General features: G+C 33.2%; 1 protein-coding gene across 1 annotated transcript in view; it reads left to right on the top strand.

Moving 5' to 3' along the window:
- The first annotated feature begins 5906 nt into the window (after positions 1-5906).
- ADAM2 (ADAM metallopeptidase domain 2) overlaps positions 5907-23395 on the top strand; it is a 125299-nt gene continuing 107810 nt past the window's right edge. Inside the window, exons 1-4 of the mRNA XM_048226286.2 lie at positions 5907-5961; positions 6458-6534; positions 11452-11507; positions 20437-20515. Of these exons, the coding sequence (XP_048082243.1) occupies positions 5907-5961; positions 6458-6534; positions 11452-11507; positions 20437-20515 (267 nt within the window). The remainder of the gene's footprint in view (positions 5962-6457; positions 6535-11451; positions 11508-20436; positions 20516-23395) is intronic.

Raw genomic sequence — 23395 nt, 5'->3', positions numbered from 1 at the left:
CTAGGTCACAAGTCAGGCCTCAACCAATATAAAAAAGATTGAAATCAGACCACACCTTTTCTGAACACAACACCATGAAGCTAAAAGTCAAGCACAAGAAAAAACTTAAAAATACCACAAATAAATAGAAGTTAAACATGCTACTAAACGATGAATGAGTCAATGAGGAAATCAAAGAAGAAATTTTTAAAAATACACAGAAACAAATGAAAATGAAAATGCAATAGTCTAAAACCTTTGGGATGTCGTGAATGGGAAATATAGAACAATATTGGCCTGCCCTAAGAAGCAAGAAAAACCTCAAATAAACAAACTACCCTTACACCTAAAGGAGCTAGAAAAAGAACAACAAATGAGGCCTATATCCAGCAGAAGGAAGAAAATAGTAAAGATTAGAGCAGGAATAAATGATATAGAAACTGCAAAAACCATAGAACAGATCAATGAAGCCAGGAGCTGGTTCTTTGAAAAAAATTGATAAACCTCTAGCCAGGTTTATCAAAAACAAAAGAGAAAGCAACCAAATAAATATAATTACAAATGGGAGAGGAAAAATAACAACCAAAGCCATATAGAAATACAAACAATTATAAGGGAATATTATGAAAAACTATATGCCAACAAATTGGACAACCTGAAAGAAACAGATAAATTCCTAGAAAAATATTAACTACCAAAATAGAAACAGGAAGTAGAAAACTTAAACGTACCAATAACCAGCAAAGAAATTGAATCAGTAATCAAAAATCTCAACAAACAAAAGTCCAGGTCTAGATGGCTTCACAGGCAATTCTACCAAACATTGAAAAGAGAGTTAATAGCTATTCTTCTGAAACTATCCTAGAAAAATAGAAAATGAAGGAAAAATTCTAAATTCATTCTATGAGACCACCCTGATGCCCAAATCACATAAAGACACCATTAAAAAGGAGAACTACATACCAATATTGCTGAAGAATATGGGTGCAAAGATTCTCCATGAATTACTAGCAAATTGAATCCAACAATACATTAAAAAAATTATTCACCAGAATCAAGTGGGATTTATTGCCAGGTTACAAGGGTGGTTCAGTATTTGCAAATCAATCAACATGATACACCACATTAATAAAAGAAAGGCTAAGAATCATATTATGATTTCAATAAATGCAGAGAAAGCATCTGACAAAGCACAACATCAATTCCTGATAAAAACCCTCAACGAAGTAGGTTTAGAGGGGATATACCTCAGCATAATCAAGGCCATTTATGAAAAGCCCACAGCTAGTATCATCCTCAGTGGGGAAAATCTGAGAACTTCTCCTCTATGATCAGGAATAAGACAAGGATATCCACTCTCACCACTATAATTTAACGTAGTATGGGAAGTTCTGGCCTCAGCAATCCCAGATCAAAAGACATAAAAGCCATCCAAAATGGCAAGGAAGAAGTCAAACTTCCATATTTGCAGATGATATGATACTCTATATAGAAAACCCAAAACAGCCCACCAAAAAACTGCTAGAACTGATAAATGAATTCAGTGAAGTCGCAGAATACAATATCAATGTACGGAAATCTACTGCATTCTTGTACACCAATAAGGAAGCAGGAGAAAGAGAAATTAAGGAATCAAGCCCATCTACAATTGCACCAAAACTATAAGACACCTAGGAATAAACCTAACCAAAGATGTGAAAGACCTGTACTCTGAAAACTATAAGATACTGATGAAAGAAACAGAAGATGACACAAAGAAATGGAAAGATATTCCATGTTCATGAATTGAAAAAAACAAATATTGTTAAAATGTCTATACGACCCAAAGCAATCTACATATTCAATGCAATCCCTATCAAAACACCAACAGCATTTTTCACAGACATAGAACAAACAATTCTAAAATTTGTATGGAATCACGAAAGACCCCAAACGGCCAAAGCAATCTTGAAAAAGAAAAGCAAAGCTGTTGGCATCATAATTCTAGAATTCAAGTAATATTACAAAGCTATAGGAATCAGAACATTACGGTGCTGGCACAAAAACAGACACACTGAACAATGGAACAGAACAGAAAACCCAGAAATGAACCCACAATTATATGGCAATTAATATTTGAGAAAGCAGGATAGCATATCCAATGGGAAAAAGACACTCTTTTCATCAAATGGTGTTGGGAAAGCTGGACAGCAACATGCAAAAGAATGAAACTGAACCACTTTCTTACATCATATACAAAAATAAACTCAAAAAGGATGAGAGACCTACGTGTGAGACCTGAAACCATAAAAATCCTAGAGGAGAACAGTAACAGACAGTAACCTCTGAACGCAGCCATAGCAAGTTCTTTGTAGTTATGTTGCCTGAGGCAAGGGAAACAGAAGCAAAAATAAACTATTGGGACTTCATCAGAATACAATGCTTCTGCACAGCAAAGGAAACAAACAACAAAAGTAAAAGGCAACCTATGAAATGGGAGAAGATATTTGCAAATTACATATCTGATAAAAGGTCAGTATCCAAAATCTGTAAAGAGTTCATACCTCTCCACACCCCAAAAATGAGGAATCCAATCAAAAAAAGGGGAGAAGACATGAATACCATTCTTCCATACAAGACATACAGATGGCCAGCAGACACATGAAAAGATGCTCCATATCACTCATCATCAGGGAAATACAAATCAAAAGTGCTCACACCTGTGACAATAGCTAAAATCAACAACACAAGAAATAACAGGTGTTGGTGAGGATGTGGAGAAAGGGGAACCTGGTGCCCTGTTGGTGGGAATGCAAACTGGTACAGCCACTGGGAAAAACAGTATGGAATTTCCTCAAAAAGTTAAAAATAGAAACAACCCAATGACTCAGCATTTGTATTCCTAGCTATTTATCCAAAACATATGAAAATACTAATTCAAAGGGCAGGCACCCTCTGTATTTATAGCTGCATAATGTACAATAGCCAAATCATGGAAGTAACCCAAGTGTCTGCTGACTGATAAATGGACCAAGAAGAGGTAGTACATATACCCAATAGAATATTACTCAGCCATAAAGAATAATAAAATCTTGCCATTTGCAATGATGTGGATGGAGCTAGAATGTATTATGCTAATATAAATAAGTCAGTCAGAGAAACACAAATGCTTTATGATTTCACTCATATGTGGAATTGAAGAAACAAAACAAAGGAGCAAAGGGGGAAAAAAAAGAGAGAAACTAACCAAGAAACAGACTCTAAACTATAGAGAAGAAAGTGATGGTTACCAGAGGGAGGTAATAGTTATTTTATTTATTTATTTATTTATTTATTTATTTATTTATTTATTTTTTAGTTCTTAAATTCCAGTTAGTTAACCTACAGTGTAATATTAGTTTCAGGTGTGCAATATAATGATTAGACACTTCCATACAATATCAAGTGCTCTTCACAACAATTTTTCAAAAGGGTAAACAAGTAAAAAGACAAAGGGCATCTGGGTGGCTCAGTCACTTAAGCATCTGACTCTTGATTACATCTCAGGTCATGATCTCAGGGTCATGGGATCAAGCCCTGCATTGGGCTCTGCACTCAGAAGGGGGTCTGTTTGAATTCTCATTCCCTCTCCCTTTGCCCTTCCCCTGGCTCTCTCTCTCTCTAAAATAAATAAATCTTAAAAAAAAAAAAAAAGAAAGAAAGAAAAGACAAAAAACAGGAAAAAATAGAAAACCTCTAGCACGATGAAAGTAGTAAACTTAATAAACCTGTAGGAACAGTAAATGGAATAGACATATTGCTTTAATTAAAGCTAAATATTGTCAATCTAGAGTTAAAAGAAAATTATATGCTATTTACAAATATACATACACACTTTAAAAATAAGGATACACTTTTAAAAATATTTTGAAATTACTTTTAATGTAAAAAAACCCATAGAAACAGAAAACCAACATATGAATGCATTTTATGAGATGCCATTCCTGTAACCACCATCCAGATGAAAAAATAGAACTATCCCTGTCACCCAGCAGCTCCTTCCTGTGCTCCCCTCAGTCACACCTGCCTCCCCCACCAAAATGACTTCCAACTGATTTCATAAGAATTATATCTGTATGTCTCTATAGTTCTTTTGGCCAAAAAGCATCCCTGGGCATTATGATTTAATCTCGTCCTTTGCATTTTCAACAATTCATAATACATTAAGTCTCTTTTAATTTGCAGGTTTCCCCTCCATCCTCTCTTTCCCTTCTAACTTTTTCAAAAAATTTAATAATTGGAAATTTGGACCTCTCAATCCCTTTCACTTTATCCCCTTATAATTTATTTGTTAAAAGCCCCAAGTGTTTGAATTGTAGTTTCTTGTAGTTTCTCCTGGTCTGGATATTGCTATTTGTATATTCACAGTGCTGTTTACCCGTCGCTGCAAATATAAGGACACACTTATAAAGGAAAAGAATTTTTAAAAATATTCCATACAAATTCTAATCATGAAAAAAATAAAATCTGAGTATGGAAGTGTGGGACAAAATAGAAAATGACTAGGAGTATTACAATAGGTTACGAGTAATATTCAAAATTAAAGGCTATTCATCAAGAAGACAAAACATCCATAAATGGGCATGTATAAAATAACATGTCTTGAAAATATAAGAATAAAAAAATAGAACACAAAAGAGTAATCGAAATATCTACTATCTTAGTTGAGTACACTAAAAAAACAAGCAAGCAAAAGAATGAGCAAAGCTGTGAAGTATTGGAAACTCTTATCATCTAACTTGACCTAATTGACATTTATAGAATAATATAGCTCACAAGTGAATAATCCATACTCTTTTGAAGTTTACATGGAGCCATCTATCCATAATGAACCATCTAATGGACAATGAATCTTATCTCAGTGAATTAAAATGGCTAAAAATGATTCAGAGTATGATTTGTGACCACAATTAAATTAGATATTAATAAGAAAACTGTAAGTGGAAAATCCTCAAACTTACGGAATTTAAATAGCACATTGAGGCAAAGAGGAAACCATGATGTGAATTAGAAAATATTTTGAAATGAATATTAATGGAAATAAAGCATATCAACATATAATATATTGAGTATAATAATTGGGTGATAAATTTAAAGTGATGATAGAGGAACATTTATAGTTTTAAATATATATAATAAAAAGAATGGTTTAAAATGAGCAAGATAACCTTCCATTCTTAGAAGCCAGAAAAAGTAGAAAAATTACACCCAAAGTAGAAAAAGGAGCACAAAAGCAAAAATCAATAAAATAGAAAAAAACATAGAATAAGAAAAAATCCATTATTCACAGTATGGATGGATGGATGGATGGATGGATGGATGGATGGGTCTCGTAATCATTACATTAAAAAAACTGACATGTAAAAGAGTACATGGTGATTTGTTCCATTTATATAAAGTTCAAAAACAGACAAAACTAATCTATGATGGTGGCGGTAATGACTGTCATGGGGCATTCTGGGGGGTTTGGTGGTTCTATGTTTTATTTCTTGATCTGAATCTAGGTGTTAATTACACTGGGTTGTTCACTTGAATATTAATTGAACTGTTAGCCTATGGTTTATAGAATGTATCTATATAGATATATAGATATCTTCAATGAAAAGTGCTGTAAGAAGTGTGAATGAATCTTCCTGTTCATTGTTTCTTCAGCCCTGCGTTTTGGAAGTGATTCTGCTTTTTTTAGCCTCAAAGTGGCGTCAAACTGATTCTCGAAGTCTGCACAGACTTAGGGGCCAAGATAGCCTACGTTCAACAGTGCACAGCATCCACCCTCTCGAGCCACCTCTGCTCTCACAACCAACTGCCTCTTGCCAGGTGCGTGGCCAGGAGGGGTCTCCTCGCGCTCCCAACTGCCCTGTCGGCAAGCCAACTGCCGTTATTCGGGCTGGCATCTAGGACGTGAAGCCATGTTGTGCTTACTACTTCTTCTCATTGGGCTCGTCGGGGTCCAGACAGACAGGAGTAAGTATAAAAACCTTTCCTCTGACCTTTTGGGAATGTCATGTCTCGTCTCCGTTTTCTTCTGAGAGGTCAGGTATCCCTGGGAAAGGGCTTTCTTGTAGGGGCTCCGACTCTGTAAGCCAGAGACCACAACTGCATCACCTTCCCCAACCAAAATCCACACTGGATGTGAGGGGACTTTCCCCCTCGTCTTGGTGCGGTATGAAAGATGAGAGATGCCATGGTTGAGTGAATACCTCAAGGTTAGAGTTTTGTATATTGCTCTGCGTTTTCGACCTGTGGAGTCTGTAGTTGGAAAAACCAAAAGACCTGACTTTATTTGTACTGAATTTCTCTTTAAAGTCTTGTAATTCTAGAAAGAGGTGGAAATGGAGTGTATTTGAAAAGACAGTTTTAAAAAAGGTGGCGTTTGAAAGATTACAGATTTAGATGAGGAAATAATGGAGGAAGCTATGAGGTGATGGTGTTACTCTAATAAAACATTTGTACCTTGCAGATTCTGAAAGACTACGTGTGCAAATTACAATACCAGAGAAAATACGGTCAATATTAAGTGGAGGAGTTGAATCACATGTAATTCAGCACTAACATTTTTCACATTCTAAAATAATGGGGATTTTTTTAATAAGTAAACTTGGACTTTTCATCCATGCAAACTTGGTGGATTTTATATTTATGTCCAGTTTTCCTTAAGTGGAAAAGCCCTTTTGGCAACGAACCAAGATAAACCGTGCTTCATAGAAATACGGTGCAGTGATGCTTATTGTCAAAGTCCCAAATCCCATGCTTTAAATCTGTTTTCCTCTTGAGTGTCTTTGAATAATCATTGACCTGATTCATCTAGAGACTCTCTTCTTACTCGCTTACTAGGCTATCTTTGGAGGGTTTTTTTGTCTTTGTTAAGTAAGCCTATGGCTTCCTTATACTGTATAATGATCATTTCATTTAATGAAGTTTTATATGAGTAATTTTGATTGCAAATATGTTAATCATTAAGATTTTTTTTCATGCCATCTTAGTTCATCTTGGTCCAGGGTATTAGGTTTTCTTTTCTTTGAATTTGAAAGAAAAATGTTTTTTTACTAATTTCTAGAATAATTTCCAAGATATGAAATGTGTTTTTTCAAACATCACACCTTAATTTTCTTTTTGGTTGGGTAGTAAATGTGGTAATTTGAGTGCAAATATTTCCTTAGCAACTACCCACTTGTCACCCTAATTTACAAGCTTAAAAATTTCAATATATCATTTTAAAAGGAATGCATATTTATGAAAACTTAAAATAATTTAAATAGAACAAAAGTGAGGTATTTAACAGTATTTTGAAAGAGTTTTTGTTTTTAATGCAAAATGAATATGGAATTGCTTACTCATATTTGAAAATATATACAGAATCTACTTTGAAGGAAATATCTTCAACCAGGCATCACCACCTTCTATGGTAGTAATTCTCATAAGAGAAGTACAAAAAAATCACCTGTCCTCAACTGTCAAATTCATGAGGGAAAAAGTTTGACTACTTTGTTAATGTCTCTATCCCCCATGTTGAGAATAGTGCTGAATACATAGTATTTTTTGAACCAGTGAGGCTATGTGGTACTTATTGGTTTAACAAATGCTGTAAACATAATATAACATAGTGTATGTTTACAACTGTTATAATTAATAAATAAACGATATAGATTATAAGAAGAGAATATTCAACTAGAAGTTCTAAAAAATACTGATCGGCATGTCTACATGTGAAAAGTATAATGAAAGTGGGGAAAAAATCAAGAATTAACAGTAGACCACAGCTAAAGAGATAGATGCAACATATAAATGACTATGGGAGAAAGAAGATAGAATTAGATGCTTAAGTATATAATAACTGAAATTCCTGAAAAAGGAGGGGAAAACCTGGGGAAGAGGCTATATTAAACATATAAAAACTGACAAATTATAGAAAAAAGAGAATCTTCAGTTGCAAGTATGACAACGCAGAATAAATAAAAATCAGTATTAACAACACCTTGACCTAGCAAAATCAGAATTCCAGACATTCTAGTGGATATTATAAAATAGGAATAAAATAAGAATAAAGAAGAAGGCCCAAATATTAAAATTAAGTAGAAATGTAGAACAAAAAATAAGGGAAAACACACACATATATATATGTACACGTATATTTAATAATTATTGCTAATAGCATGTCTTTGATAAAGTGTGTGTATTGTACACATATGTCTATATGTATATATACACACACATATATGTACAACACACACACACACACACACACACTTAGGCCAAAAATATGAGTTACTTAATAGTATTATTTAAAAGGTAAAAACTTTTTAGGATATAGTCAATCTTTGTTGAAAGACATTAGATTCTCTTTCCCTCTCTCTCTGGCCCCTCCTGCTTGTGCTCTCCCTGTCTCTTTCTAAAATAAATAAATAAGTACATACATACATACATAAATCTTAAAAAGAAACAACATACTACAACCACTAATAAAGTGGAAAAATAAAAACTAGATCATGTTAGCAGTCAAGAATACTCAGTATTTTCTTAGGTCAGTTTTCACCAAATCTATAGATTGACTGCTGTTCCAATAAGAAATTTCATGGAAATTAGCAGATTGATTCTAAAATATATATGGAATGGTAAAACATAAAAAATTGTTAACTTTGAAGAACAAAACAGTGATTCACTTATTTCATTTCAAAACCTATTTTAAAGTTTTAGTAATTAATATAATGTGGTATTTTAAAAGACAAATTAATAGAACAGAGTAGAAGCCTCCCAAAGACCAATGCACATATGAATTTTTTCAATTCAGTGGTGGCAATGAAATCATTGGATAAAGAATGTACTGGTTAATAAATGGTGAAGGCACAGTTGATTAATGATAGGGAATAATGATAAAGTATATATTAATGTTACTTGAGACACCAAAATTGATTCAAGATCATTTAAATGTATACATCTGAGAGTAAAATACTAAAAATCTGGAAGACAAGATAGAAGATTATTTCTCAGACCTTATAATAGGGAAGAATTATACCAAATAGAAAAAGGAGCACAAATTCTTAAGCGAAGGATTTAGAAATATCTAGATTTAAAGATAAAAATAAATAGCTACCATAATCAAAGTGAAAAATATTCCAGGCTCACAGAAGATATTTGCAAACCATGTAAAACACAAAAGGTAGCCCGAATATATCAAGAATTCATACAAGTCAATAAGATAAAAAAAAAAAATAGAAATGTACAAAGTTATGAATGACAACGGTTAAACTTGAAAGGATAATAATTATCAAACATATATACAAATCAGGATATTTATAGGGAAGTGCCAAGCAAACACAATAGGTTACTATTTCACATCATCAATGGCAAAAGTTAAATCTAACAAAACAAAATGCAATTAGAGGAGATGGATAAAAGGATAATATTATTTACTTTTTGTGAATGTCTACCTTGGTACAACAAAGCCACAGATTAATTTTAAACTTGAAGTGAGGGGCGCCTGGGTGGCACAGCGGTTAAGCGTCTGCCTTCGGCTCAGGGCCTGATCCCGGCGTTATGGGATCGAGCCCCACATCAGGCTCCTCCGCTGGGAACCTGCTTCTTCCTCTCCCACTCCCCCTGCTTGTGTTCCCTCTCTCGCTGGCTGTCTCTATCCTGTCGAATAAATAAATAAAATCTTAAAAAGTAAATAAATAAATAAATAAATAAATAAATAAATAAATAAACTTGAAGTGAAGTTGCAAAGTACTTTTTAGTAAAAGAAGTTCGTTCACTCATAGGTTTAGTTTAACATATCTAACAAATATGCAGAAAGGGAAATGTCTAAGATTATTTATTGGGGCATTGCTTAAAATAGTGAAACAAAACTAAACATCCATTGACAGCATAGATGAATCAAATGTGCTATATTCAGGAAATGGGATACCTTACCATCAAAAAGAATAAATTATAAAACTACATGTATTGATGATGATGATGATAGGAAATGCGTGCATAGCGCTTTATTATATGAGATAGTGTTTCAAGCAGAGATGTAATCGGCAATGAAATATATAACTTGTAGAAGTATTACATTTATGCAAAGCTAAAATTTATGCAAAAAAAATACTTAAACATCCATAATTAGTATAAATATAAAAATATGGGAATGATAAACACAAAACTCCGGATGTTGGTTAGCTGCAGTGTAAGAGAGGGTATTATCATGGGATGAGAGAGTACTTAAAATTGTTTTCAAATACTTGTAATGTTTTTATTTTTTAACAAAGATATTGGCGACAAGGCATTTTATATAATTTGTTGTAATGTTTATATGTCAAAATATGTAATCATTAAAAATAATAATCATAGCGTATAGAGAAGATCAAATGCCTTTGAAAAAACATCATGCATAAAGTTGAAATATTGAAAGCTTTTCTCCTGAGATCAAGAAAAAGATAAGGATGTCCACTATTACCTTTTCTATTTATCCTTGCCTGGGAATATTAACCACCGCAATAAGGAAGGAAAACAACAAAAATTAAAAATAGCCATAAAAATTGAAAAAAATAATGCTAACATTATTTATAGGTTAAATGATTGTATATAAAATAAAATCCAAAAAAATCTAGAGAAAATTAGAAATAACATAACAATTTAGTAAATTCTTTAGAGTCAAGATCAATACACAACAAAACAAAAAGAAACAAATTCAAAACATGAAAATCAATTGTATTTCTATTCTGCAAAACAAAAGTATAAAATGAAACTTTAAAAAATTTTACACTACTTAAAAATCAAAATCTGAATAAATCTAACAAAGATAAGCAAACCTCCTCTCTGAAGACAGTAAAACAAGATGAGAGGAATTAAAGGAGTATAAATAAAAATAAATGGAGTATATTCCATGCTATTGGATTGGAAGGCCCAATAATGTAAAGACGTCAAAACTACCCAAACTGATCTCTAAAGACTAAATTGCCCATTTGTGAGACCTCATTTCTTAATCTTACTATTAATAAAATAGATCGATGGGTTTTGATACAAACTTGGAATGAATTTTATAAAATGTGCAAATATACATTATGTGCTGTTAAATCTTTGCTCTACTATATGAATTTTGTATTGAATAATTTATACTCTTTCCTTTTAAGCATAAGTTTTGAAGTGGCCGTCAGTCTTTATTAAGCTAATGTAGTTATTGGATGAAAACCACTTTTTCAGATTCAAAAGTTTTATTAGCTTTTAGTTATTAGTTTTATTAATATTTGAAAATTACCAAGTAAATGACACAAATCATATTCTTCCACCCATCTTTATTATGAAAGCCAATATTTAAATATCAAGTTTCATTGAAATCAACATTAAATTATAAATTTTCCTCTTTTTATTGTATTCATGTGCTTTGAATGTAATTATCATTAATAGAAAAAGATAGTTTTCCTTTCTAACATTCTTCTTACTTTTCTTTGCCTTTTTAATATACTCTTCTTCCAGGTGTCCTACAACATTATGATTGAAGGAAAAACATACACGGTGAACCTAATGCAAAAGTAGGTGACCTACATTATTCTATCACCTGTATTTGATCTCATTATTGTTTATAATTAATCCACAATGTAATTATTTTGCATTTTTAGATTCTCCTAGTTACTGGCTATTCATTTGTCTCTTATTTTATGCCTTAAAAAACTTTAACTCTATATAATAAATATCTAGACGTTGAACCTGTAGTGTATACTCCCATCTTTCTCCTTCTCAGTAGCACCAGATTTTTATTTGGTTATCCATGGATTTCATGAAAGATGAATTTTGTTATTTTTAAATCTTTATCAAAACATAAATATGGGGGCACCTGGGTGGCACAGCGGTTAAACGTCTGCCTTCAGCTCAGGGCGTGATCCCGGCGTTATGGGATCGAGCCCCACATCAGGCTCCTCAGCTATGAGCCTGCTTCTTCCTCTCCCACTCCTCCTGCTTGTGTTCCCTCTCTCGCTGGCTGTCTCTCTGTCGAATAAATAAATAAAATCTTAAAAAAAAAGTCTATTTAGAAAAAAAAACATAAATATGTCTTGTTTTTGAATCCCTCATATTCAGCTATATTTGAAGAGAACATCATGAATTTTAGGATGGAAAGAATAGTGATAAGTAAAAGAAAATTACTTAACGCATTATATCAGAATGTTGTTAGGACTTGGAATATAATTGTCATTAGCCAAACTTAATCCCATGCCAGCTGATGAATTTAGAAATAATAAGCACATCATACGAAGGAATAAAGGAAAATCAGAATTGTAATGATACTTTTTAAACAGTTAAAATAGGAATTTCAGAAATCTACATTAATATATTTTTAAAATTGTGAAATTATTTTTTTCTCTCCAAATTTTTATTTATAGGCCAGTGTAGGGCATTAAGGAGGGCACATATTGCATGGTGCACTGGGTGTTATATGCAAGTAATGAATCATGGAACATTGCATCAAAAACTGGGGATGTACTATATGGTGACTAATACAGCAAAGTAAAAATTACAAAAATAAATAAATAAAATTTAAAAAAATTAAAAAAATAAAATCCAGTTCGTTAACACATAGTGTAATATTAGTTTCAGGAGTAGAATTTAGTGATTCATCACTTACATACAACACCCAGTGCTCACCACATGTGCCCTCCTTAATCCCCATCACCTATTTTGCCCATCCCCCGCCCACTTCCCCTCTGGTAATCCTCAGTTTGTTCTCTATAGTTAAGTCACTTTTATGGTTTGCCTTTCTCTCTTTTTTTCCCCCTGTTAATCTGTTTTGTTTCCTAAGTTCCAATATGAATGAAATCATACCCTATTTGTCTTTCTCTGACTGACTTATTTCACCTAGCATAATACACTCTAGCTCCATCCACGTCATTGCAAATGGCAAGATTTCATTCTTTTTTTATGGCTGGATAATATTCCATTTCATATATGCCACATCTTTATCCATTCATCTGTTGATGGACCCTTGGGCTGTTTCCATAATTTGGCTATAGTTGGCAATGCTGCTATAAATATTGGGGTGCATGTATCCCTTTGAATTACCATTTTTGTATCCTTTGGGTAAATAGCTAGTAGTGCAGTTGCTGGGTCATAGGGGAGCTCTATTTTTACCTTTTTGAGGAACCTCCATACTATTTTCCAGAGCATTTGCACCAGTTTGCATTCCCACCAACGCTGTGAGAGGGTTCCCCTTTCTCTACACCATTGTCAATATCTGTTGTTTCTTGTGTTGTTAATTTTAGCCATTCTGACAAGTGTGGAGCGATACCTCATTGTGGTTTTGATTTGTATTTAACTGATGCAGAGTGATGTTGAGCATCATTTCATGTGTCTGTTAGTCACCTGTGTCATCACTGGTTGTATTATATATTCTATACTTTTTTCCTAATATAAAAGAGACAGCTTCTGAACGGCAGTGTATTTCTTTAGCTTTGTCTTTTTTTACATTAGGAAAACAGGGTATAGAATAGACAATACAACTACTGATGATATAATTTATGAATCAAGTATTACACACTCTACAATTAATGCTTTTCTTTTCACACATACAAGCAAAGTACACTTAAGCAAAAACCATCACATAGTAGAACACAAAATCTTTGAAAAGTAACCACATTCTCAATGACAAGCATGATAAAATTAGAACATAATTATGAATGTTTAATCAAAGAAGAACCAGCTTTTTGGAAATTAAGTAAGAGTTACCAAATAAGTCTTGGCTTAGAAAAATTCAAAATATTGTTGCAGAATGTCGATAAAGTAGTCACAAATAGAACTCAACTTTTTAGATATGACCAAATCTGTAATCAGAGTAAAACGTAAACCTTTAATTTTTTTTTCATTTTATATGCAACAGATGAGAATATAGTGAGTAATACTGTAGTGAAGAGGAGACAGAATAAAGTGTGGCCAGGGAATCCCTGCTGGTGGAGTCACAAAGCCTTCAGTGACCACTGTCCCTACTCAGGGTGTCTTGACAGGTAGTTGGCTTCAGGCTTAGCCAACAGTTTATATACAAACAGGGTGATGTCACTTGCACTCTCAGCAGCCTATGAAGCTTTGGCTGTGTGCAGAGCTAGCAGCGATATGTGTCTTGTACAGAAACTTGGCAATCGCCTAGGGCCTTCAAACACACAAAATTAGAACACCAGTTTTATCACATTGCTCAAAGGTGTTTTTGCCAAAGTCAGGAATGGATCTAGATTAGAACATTGAGGGTAATACTACAGGCAAACCTCATTTTATTGTGCTTCACACATACTACATTTTTTTACAGATTGAATGTTTTTGTGGCAACTCTACATCAAGCAAGTGGTTTTATAGATGTTTCCGCTTCATTCCTGGTGGGTCCATTTAGCTTGTTCCAATGTTTATATGTTTTGTCATCTCAGAGTTGCAGCAATGATGGGGCCATTTGTAATCCATTCCACAACTGCTTGAGATGTAGTTTAGGGTTTTCGTTTTTGCATGCGATGCTCCTGCATTTTCAGGATTGGGTAGCTTCATTCTGCCCATTGTCTACAGACAGCAGGTATTGATTTTTTTCTCCTTCTGTCTACAAATTGCTGAGGATATTTCTAGCTCTGTGCTCTCTACTGGAAAGTCCACGGTGTGTTCTCATGGTAGAGATCACAGGCCATTTAACCCTCCATCCCTAAGGCACAATTGTGGTCCAGATTCTGTCCTAGTTTGCAGTGTCACCTGCTCACTCAGCTGCAACACTAGTCTTTGCTTTTACTTCTTCGATCATTCTGTTTAAAGCAAGCGTCAGTACACCTTTTGCAAAGCGCAAACATTTTAGAATGAACTCCACATGGTCTCTCTTGCAACCACTCAGTTCTGCCATTGTGAAAGCTGGCATAGGGAATACTCAAATAAATGGGCATAGCTATATTCTAATATCACTTTATATATATTTAAAAAAGTGGTGGGTTGGGTTTGGCCTGTAGGCCATACTTTGTCAACACATTTTATTGTTTAATGTAGTACCATATTTAAAAATGGTTAAAGTTAATTGGTCATTTCTGTATGTTGAGAGTGTAAATGGAAATAGGGGATTGGGCTTCTCTCTTTCACAAAATCACCACCAATTACCTTTATTTAATTGTTGTTTTAATATTTCTTGTTGTACAATATATTAAATATAAATTAAAATACATGAAATATTTTATGCAGCTAAATGAATAATTATGAGTGAGCATTCCTGTACCCCTGAACATTAAACACACATTGACTGCCCTCCAAAAGCCATACAGTTACCATTTTCCATCCCTGTTATTTGTAACTACTTTCCTGATCATTGTGATAACCATTTCCTTGATTTTATTTAATTATCCTAAGTAATATATTTCTATTTGTGTGTTTTGAATTCTAAATGAATCACAGCATATTCTCCTACAGCTTATTTCAGTCACTCAAAATAATGCCTGTGATATTTATCAATGTTGTTAAAAATAATTCCAGTTTATCCATTTTTATTACTGCATAGGATCCAATTTCATGATTATGCAACAATTCTGTTATTTTGAACATTTTGGTTTTTTCTATTATGGAGTTATTACAGATATTCAAATATGAAAACTCTTGTATATGTATTCTTTGGCACATGTGCACAAGATTTTCTAGGACATGTAACTAAGGATAGTCTGGATGGTTAAATTATATGCATTGTCATAATTATTAAACAATTCTCCCAAAGCATTAGACTAATTTATATGCCCCTCTGAATTGCATATTATATTAATAATGGTAGATAGTTCAAGTTTTCAATAACTGTTGATTATGTACTGATGTCTTACTGTGATTTAATATGTATCTCTCTAAATGCAAATAAGTCTGAATACTTTTAAAAATACGTCAGTTGGCTGCTTGGATTTTCTTCTTTGTGAAGCACCTAAAAAAGACATTTATACTTTTTAAAAAGACATGCCTAATCTGACCTATTCTTTCCTATTTTCAGTAATTCTTTTAACTTTTTGCCTAAAAGTCTAATTCACGATGTGTTTTTCAAATAACTTCTATTTTATGCCTTCTGTTTTCACACTGATGGTATTTTAGTAAGAGAATGTTTCCTTTATGAAAAATTATAGTTTTATCTTGCATAAAAAAATGCTCCTTTACTCCAGGTGTCCTCTACATTGTATGATTTTTGTGTTATTACTTTGCTTTTAATTTTTTTGTGTTTATTTTGATCTTTGTTTATAACTTCCTCAAAAGAATTCTAAGTTGATTACTCATCAACCATTTTTATTTTCTAGTTTAAAAATTTAAGGCCAACTTTTTACTCCAAATACTGCCTAGCTGCCCCTCACATTTTTAGATGTGTAGAATTTTCCCTGGTTTACCATTAGCAAAATTTTTTAAGTTTATATTATATTTCTTCTTTGGCCCATGAGTTATCTCACTGTATCTCTAAATACCAATACATGTGGCACTTTCTAGATATTATTTCTAGCAATTTTTGATCATAGAATATTCTTTGATTTCAGTCCTTTTAAAGTTGAGGCTAACTTTGTGATGTAATGTATATTCAGTTTTTGTAAATATTCTATACGTACTACAAAATAGCATATTCTGCAATTATTTACTATAATGTTCTTTTTAAATCATGTCCTAGAATTCTTCCTTATTAAAAAATGATTTTTCTATTTAGTAATATATATGTGTTAAAATCTTTCACAGTGATTTTTCAAATTGATTAATTTTGAATTCCATATTTTGAGATTATAAAAAATTAAATAAAAATTTTAAAAATTTTACCTTTTTGGTGAATAAAATTTTAACATTATGAAGTGGCTAGTAATTATTTTAAATTTTATCTGATATATGTATAGTTACACTAATTTTCTTTTGTTTAGTATTTGTAAACTACATTTTTCCTACCATTTTCTTTCAATTTTTATCCAGTCTGGATTTTTCTTTTATTGAGTGTGAAATTCTTTCTTTAAATGCAGTCCAAATGATCATTTTTTACTTTGTAGTTATTCTTCTTTTTGTAATTTGAAAGAAATGATTGTATACATACAGACATCCATCAAAGCTACTATTTCATTCTAATGGTTTTTATTGTTTCCACTTTCACAGTTAGCTCTAAGATTCATCCAGAATTGATATTTATGTGTTTTGTGAGCGTAAGAGTGAAGATTTAAATATTTTTTCATATTAGCATTCTATGGATTTAGCAAAAGCTGTTGGGAAGAAAACACAACCTATCTTCACTGCACTGTAATGTAATCAATGTCATAAATTGAATGACTCTGGACCCTTTTCTCTCTTCTGCTAGTTTATATATTTATTCTTGCACCTTATTTATCTATACAAATACCATACTGTACTAATTACAGTGACTTTATAATCGTTCTTAATGCCCAGCCTTGTTTAACAGTTTTAAGATGTCCTTGCTTTTCTTGACCCTTTGATTTTCCATATAATTTTTGAGATCATTGTATTATTTTTTTTGTGCCTTTTATTTTATATTCTTTTTTCTTTTATTGTCTTCATTTTAATGAATCTGTCGTTTTATATTGTACCATTTCCCATCAAATAAATTCTTTGTTATACATTCTTTTACTATTTTTTAGTAGTTTATCTAGATTAACAGGTTAATCTCTGAGTTATTGAACCTAATATGCATTATTATTTTATCAGTTACCTTATGTTGTCAAATCATTAAATTTTTAAATTCCACTTGCCTTCTTTTATGTTTTCATCATTTTTCTTCAGCCATTATAATCCTGCATACTTTTAAACCCCAAAGAGGTTATTTTTTGTACAGTCAATATTCTTTTATATTTAACCGTAAGTTTACTCATTCTGGTGCTTTTCATTTCTTCCCGCATTTCCATTTCTATATGCAGTTAATTTATATATCTCTCTGTAATTCTATTTCTGTTGCAATTCTGCTTGTTTTTAATTATACTGGTTTGTATTCATTGTTAAATTTTTACCTGACCCTACTCTTAAACATTTTTTTGCTGGGATAAATTCTAGGATGATGTTTTTAAAATGACTTTAGCCTTTTAAAATTGTCATTCTGTTGTCTTCTGACTTTCTTCATTTTTATTGACAAGGTAGTTGTCAGTCTTATTGCTGTTTCTTTGAAGGTAACATTTTTTGTTTTTCTCTTTCCTCTTAATACTTTGAAGATTTTATTTTGATTTTCATTAGTCTTTTAAACAAATCAGATGTGATTTTTCTTTGCTTTTATCATGCTTAAATCACATAGAGCTTATTGATTCTGTATTACCAGTTTAAAAATATATATATTTGCTCTTGTTTTCAGAGAATTTAAGTTTAGCTCCTTGGCCACTCTCACAATTTCCAACATTGGCAAAATACTTTACAGGGAGAGAAGCTATATATTTTATATACCTCAAGAATTCATTACTTTCTCTCTAGGGGTACATGACACCAGGGGTTCTGCCTCTTTCTAGACATCCCAGGAGCTTTCTTGCCCAAACACAGACATTTGAATTTTTCTTTCTTTTCCAAAAAACTGGTGTCTGCATATGACCAGCTAAATCTCTTCATTGGACCTTCAACTCAGAATCTCTGTGTTTCCTGGAGCCCCACCCCACTGTGGGTCATATTATTTTTTGGTATGACAACAATGCAAAAAATCTGGCTCTGCTTATTAATGTTTGGCTCTTTGACCTTTTGCTTCAACAAATCCAGACTGCCGTGGTAATCACAACTCTTTATATTATGCTTATTAGAGAAATGAAATGGGATGTCTACATTTACCCTTTCTCTTTATAGAGCCATGTCAGCATATTCTTCCCATATTTACAAATAATATATTGTGATGTGAGTTCTCCATCTAATCTGTCGAATTCTTGTCACATTAGTTCAATCTGTATTTACCATTTGCTATTTTACCAATATTCTTCTAAGTGCTTGAGATGCACTAATAAACAAAAGGGACAGAATCTCTGTTTATATTGTTATCAAATGAGACTAATAATGATATTAATGTGGGAAAGAAAGGCAAAGGAAAAATTAAATTTCCTTGTTACCTACAGCCCACTGACAAGTCTTTGAAAAAGGCAGAGTGACATGCTCTAGAAACTGAGCTGTCTTGATGTTAATACTTTGCTAAGGGCAAAAGGCAATCTTAGCTCAACCCCCAGGATCCTGTGAGTCTACTTTAACATATAAAAATTCCTTTGGAAACTTCCTTTATCTCTACCCCCAAAGATGTATGTTGGCAATCATCCCACAAGCATATGACCCACTGATATACATCTGAAGAGTCTCATGAAGATGGTTTTATTAGACAGTCATGAATGAAATTTTCCTAACAATGCTAGCCCCTCAAGGTCCTGGAAACCTTGCTTCCACAATTTCTTAGAGACTGACCCTATCACTAACCCCCTCCCAACTTGAAAGCATATAATCCATGACTCCTCATGACTCCAGTGCAGTTCTCTCTGCCTACGGGTCCTATCTCCGTGCTTTAATAAAACCATCCTTTTGAGGGGCGCCTGGGTGGCACAGCGGTTAAGCGTCTGCCTTCGGCTCAGGGCGTGATCCTGGCATTATGGGATCGAGCCCCACATCAGGCTCCTCTGCTATGAGCCTGTTTCTTCCTCTCCCACTCCCCCTGCTTGTGTTCCCTCTCTCGCTGGCTGTCTCTATCTCTGTCGAATAAATAAAAAAAAAAACAAAAAACAAACAAAAAAAACATCCTTTTGCACCAAAGACGTCTCAAGAATTATTTCTTGGCTGTTGGCTTTGAACCCTAACGTTTTTCCTACATCAATATCACAAATGAGTGCATTAGGAAGAATGTTAGAAGGTGATAAGTGCTTAAACAAAAATAGAGAGCAGAGTTAGAAGTATTGTTTGAAAATCTTATTTTTGATAATTAAGAAAGTTGCATTTTAAAAATAAACTTTCCAAGATAAGCCTCACTGAGAAGTTGATATGTAAGCAAAGACTTGAAGTAGATGAGACAATGAACTATGCTGAAGAGCATCCCAGGAAGGGGCAACAACAGGTACAAATACTTTGAGGCAAAACTTGCCTATTTATTTTTTTTAAGATTTTATATTTATTTATTTGAGAGACAGAGAGCACAGAGCACAAGGAGGGGGAGGGACAGAGGGAGAAGCAGACTCCTTGCTGAGCAGGGAGCCCAACTCAAGGTTCGAAGGCAGATGTTTAACCAACTGAGCCACCCAGCTGCCCCTTGCGGATTATGTTTTAAAAAACAGCCTAGAGGACAGTGTGATTGTAAAGTGAGTGAGAAGAGATCTAGACACCAGGATTTTTGAGTAAAATCAGAACAAAGTCCATGAATTCAGGACTCTATTTCTCCCCAACCCTGTCTATAAGATAGACCCTGTCTATCTACCTGTCTATAAGAAATACAATAAAATAGGCATCTTTTCAAAATAGGAGCTTAGAAAACAAATTCCCCATTATATACCTTTTATTTTTATTTTACAGAGCTTTTTTACCTCATAATTTTAGAGTTTATGGTTATAATGGTACAGGAAGTACGACACCCCTTGAACAACAGCTTCAGGTATGACTTTTACTGCCTGTTTTACCTTCATTATGTGAGTTTCTGTGACCACCTTGCTTAGGGTTGGCCTGTTAGAAAACAAAGGGTTGGAGTGATGTTTTGTTTTAAGTGAAGTTAACCATTTACTTTTGATGATGCTATAACTGAACTAGCATGAGTTAGCTCCTTGATGAGTTACTGACAGAGACTGTACTAGGTGGTTGTCACATAAAGGAGACTATTTGCGACAAATAAGGTCACAGGGAATAGCTCCAAAACCTAAGCAGGAATGAGCAGGTTCTTTTTATTTCGTGTTTAGGGTGAATATTCAGAAAGGGGAGTTTTGTCATGGTGTGTAAAGGTGGGCATAAAGTTGTGCAGGTGTCCTTGGAAAATATGCCCATACACATGTTTTATGCTTGTTAATGAAGCTTGTGCTCCTCATAGGGTGGAGATTTTAGCATTATAATGAAACAGAGGTAAGTGTTGGACAAGGGGAGGGGGCTATGGGCATGCTCAGAGAGCCAGTACAAACTAGATGGGGTCCTGTGCTCTTATCTTGGGTAAAGAATGCAGGGTTTTGCTTATTTTTGAAACAGCTCTGGGAGTTTTACTACAGATTTATTGTCTTTGATGTGGTTAGGCTATTTCCTGGCCTGGTAGTGACTTAGTTTTTGCATTCCCTTTGTTCCCTTAACATCCTTAACTACCGAGGGGTTTTGCATTTCTTTGTAATTCTGATACCTCAGGAAGCTCTACAAGAGCTGTCCTTGGGCAAATAGTGCTGGTAGGGCATAGATCACAGAATGCATGGTGCACTGGGTGTTATACACAAATCATGAATCATGGGGGGGAAAAGCAACAAACTAAGGATATACTGTATGGTGACCAACATAACATAATAAAAAATTATTATTTAAAAAAATAGCTGGGGGCCTAAAATGACTTCTCTTGTGTCACAAAAGCTATGTCTCATCTTTCTTTTTCTGGGGACTCCTAACTTTCTGCTTACACACTGTGTCTCAAGTTACCCTTTTTACACAAACCAAAAATGGTTGTGATTTCTTTAAGCTATTATTTCACGATGATGTACACGTATGTACTTAAGTACATGTAGCAATAGGATTGAAAAGATCATGAAATACTTAAAAGTGAAAAAACTATGATTTGAATCAGGAAAGGTAAATCCAGAAAGTAAAGGAGAATCCAAAGACTTGTCTAACATATGATCAAGGGCCAAATAAATACACATGTAATTTCATGTATATTTAAGAATATATTAAATTTTCATGTATTTGGAACACTTCAGGGTCATTTAATAATGTCTATAATTTATTATAAAAATAATAGAGCAGTGTGCATAGAATTTCAGGGATTACCCATGTCTGAAATGCTGTTTTTCTTTTTTTCTTTCTTGCTTTTCTGCTGCCCTAACAATTCCTATTCTTTTTTTCTGTTTGTGTTCCTGATTTCTGTATAGTGAATCAATCAGTACTTTAAAGCATTTTTATTTAGACTAAACCATTAACAAAAGAAATAATAGATATGATGATTTGCTTTGAATTTTGTTCAATAGATTAGGCAAATATCTGCGTCATCTACAGAAATATATAAATACTACATGCTGTCAAACAATGTCATACACACACATAAATATATAATATGTGTGTGTGGCATCAATAAGTGTATGTTTGTGTGTGTGTGAGTGAGAGAGAGACACAGTTAGAACCAGTGAGACAAAAAAAGATACACATGCCTACAGTATCCCATACCTGAATTTTATGTAATTCTGCCATACCCAACACTTAACTCTGCTTCCTACTGCTGAGGAGGTAACCATGAGAGATAAATGTATAATTTAAAAAACAAAGCAAAGAATGCTTTATTGATAACCTGAATGAAGTAGGTTGTTAACGTTGGCTTCAACTGCCAGTATATGGTGCCATATAGGTAACTTACATTTGCAAAGCTGCAAGCCTACTTCCAGTGCAGGAAAAATCAGGAAGGTTATTAAATTAGATTAAAAGTAGGTAAATTTGTCTTTAATGAAGTCTACAATAGATTTTGATCCTTTAAAGTCATATTATCTAAATAGAGACTTATCTACAAAGGAACAAATCAGCCCTCCAGACATAGAAAGAATTTGTTCCCAGTCCCTAGAGCTGACAAGTATAAGCCGTTCATTATTGTCATGGACTTTACAACCTCTCTAGAAAAAATAAATATTCATCATGATTAAAAGGTAAAATCACCAGGACAGCATAATAATTCAAAATGTGTATGCACATAAAAACAGACCTCAAATTGTAAGAGGCAGAAATGGATAGAAATGAAAAGAGAAATAGATAAATTATTAAGATAATTGAAGATTTAAATATTCTTTTCTCAATAATTGATAGATGAAGTAGAAAGAAACTCAGCAAATCTGTTGGACCTTGAGTGGAACTATCAATCCACTTCATCTAATCAACATTTATAGGAGATAACACACAGTAGCAACAGTATATGCATTCTTTTTAGTGCAAGGAGAATATTGAACAAGATGTAATAGAGAAAAACAGTGCAAGAAATGGAAATGATAAGAACAGGAAAAACCAAAGAAGGAAATTGATTAATAATAATAATGATGAGCTTTTGGATTCCTCCATGAAAATTTTATCCTATGCTTACTTAAAAGTGATTTTTTACTTACTGATTTACAACTTTTCCCATTATTTATAATGCTGATATAACTTATTGATTATTCCAAAGAATTTGAAATGTTATCAATCTGAATAATAGAAACCACATTTGGAAGGAAGTAGACAAAAGCTGGTGGAAAGGTCCAGGTATTTTATCTTGATCTTATGAAGTATGATTCATACAGCTGAAACTCTACATGGGCCCACAAAAAAAAGAAAA

The sequence above is a fragment of the Ursus arctos genome, unplaced genomic scaffold, assembly GCF_023065955.2.
Source record: "Ursus arctos isolate Adak ecotype North America unplaced genomic scaffold, UrsArc2.0 scaffold_27, whole genome shotgun sequence".
In the NCBI taxonomy this organism is placed as follows: domain Eukaryota; kingdom Metazoa; phylum Chordata; class Mammalia; order Carnivora; family Ursidae; genus Ursus; species Ursus arctos.
The sequence above is the reverse complement of the archived record's forward strand: the minus strand, read 5'-3'. Positions and strand labels throughout refer to the sequence as shown.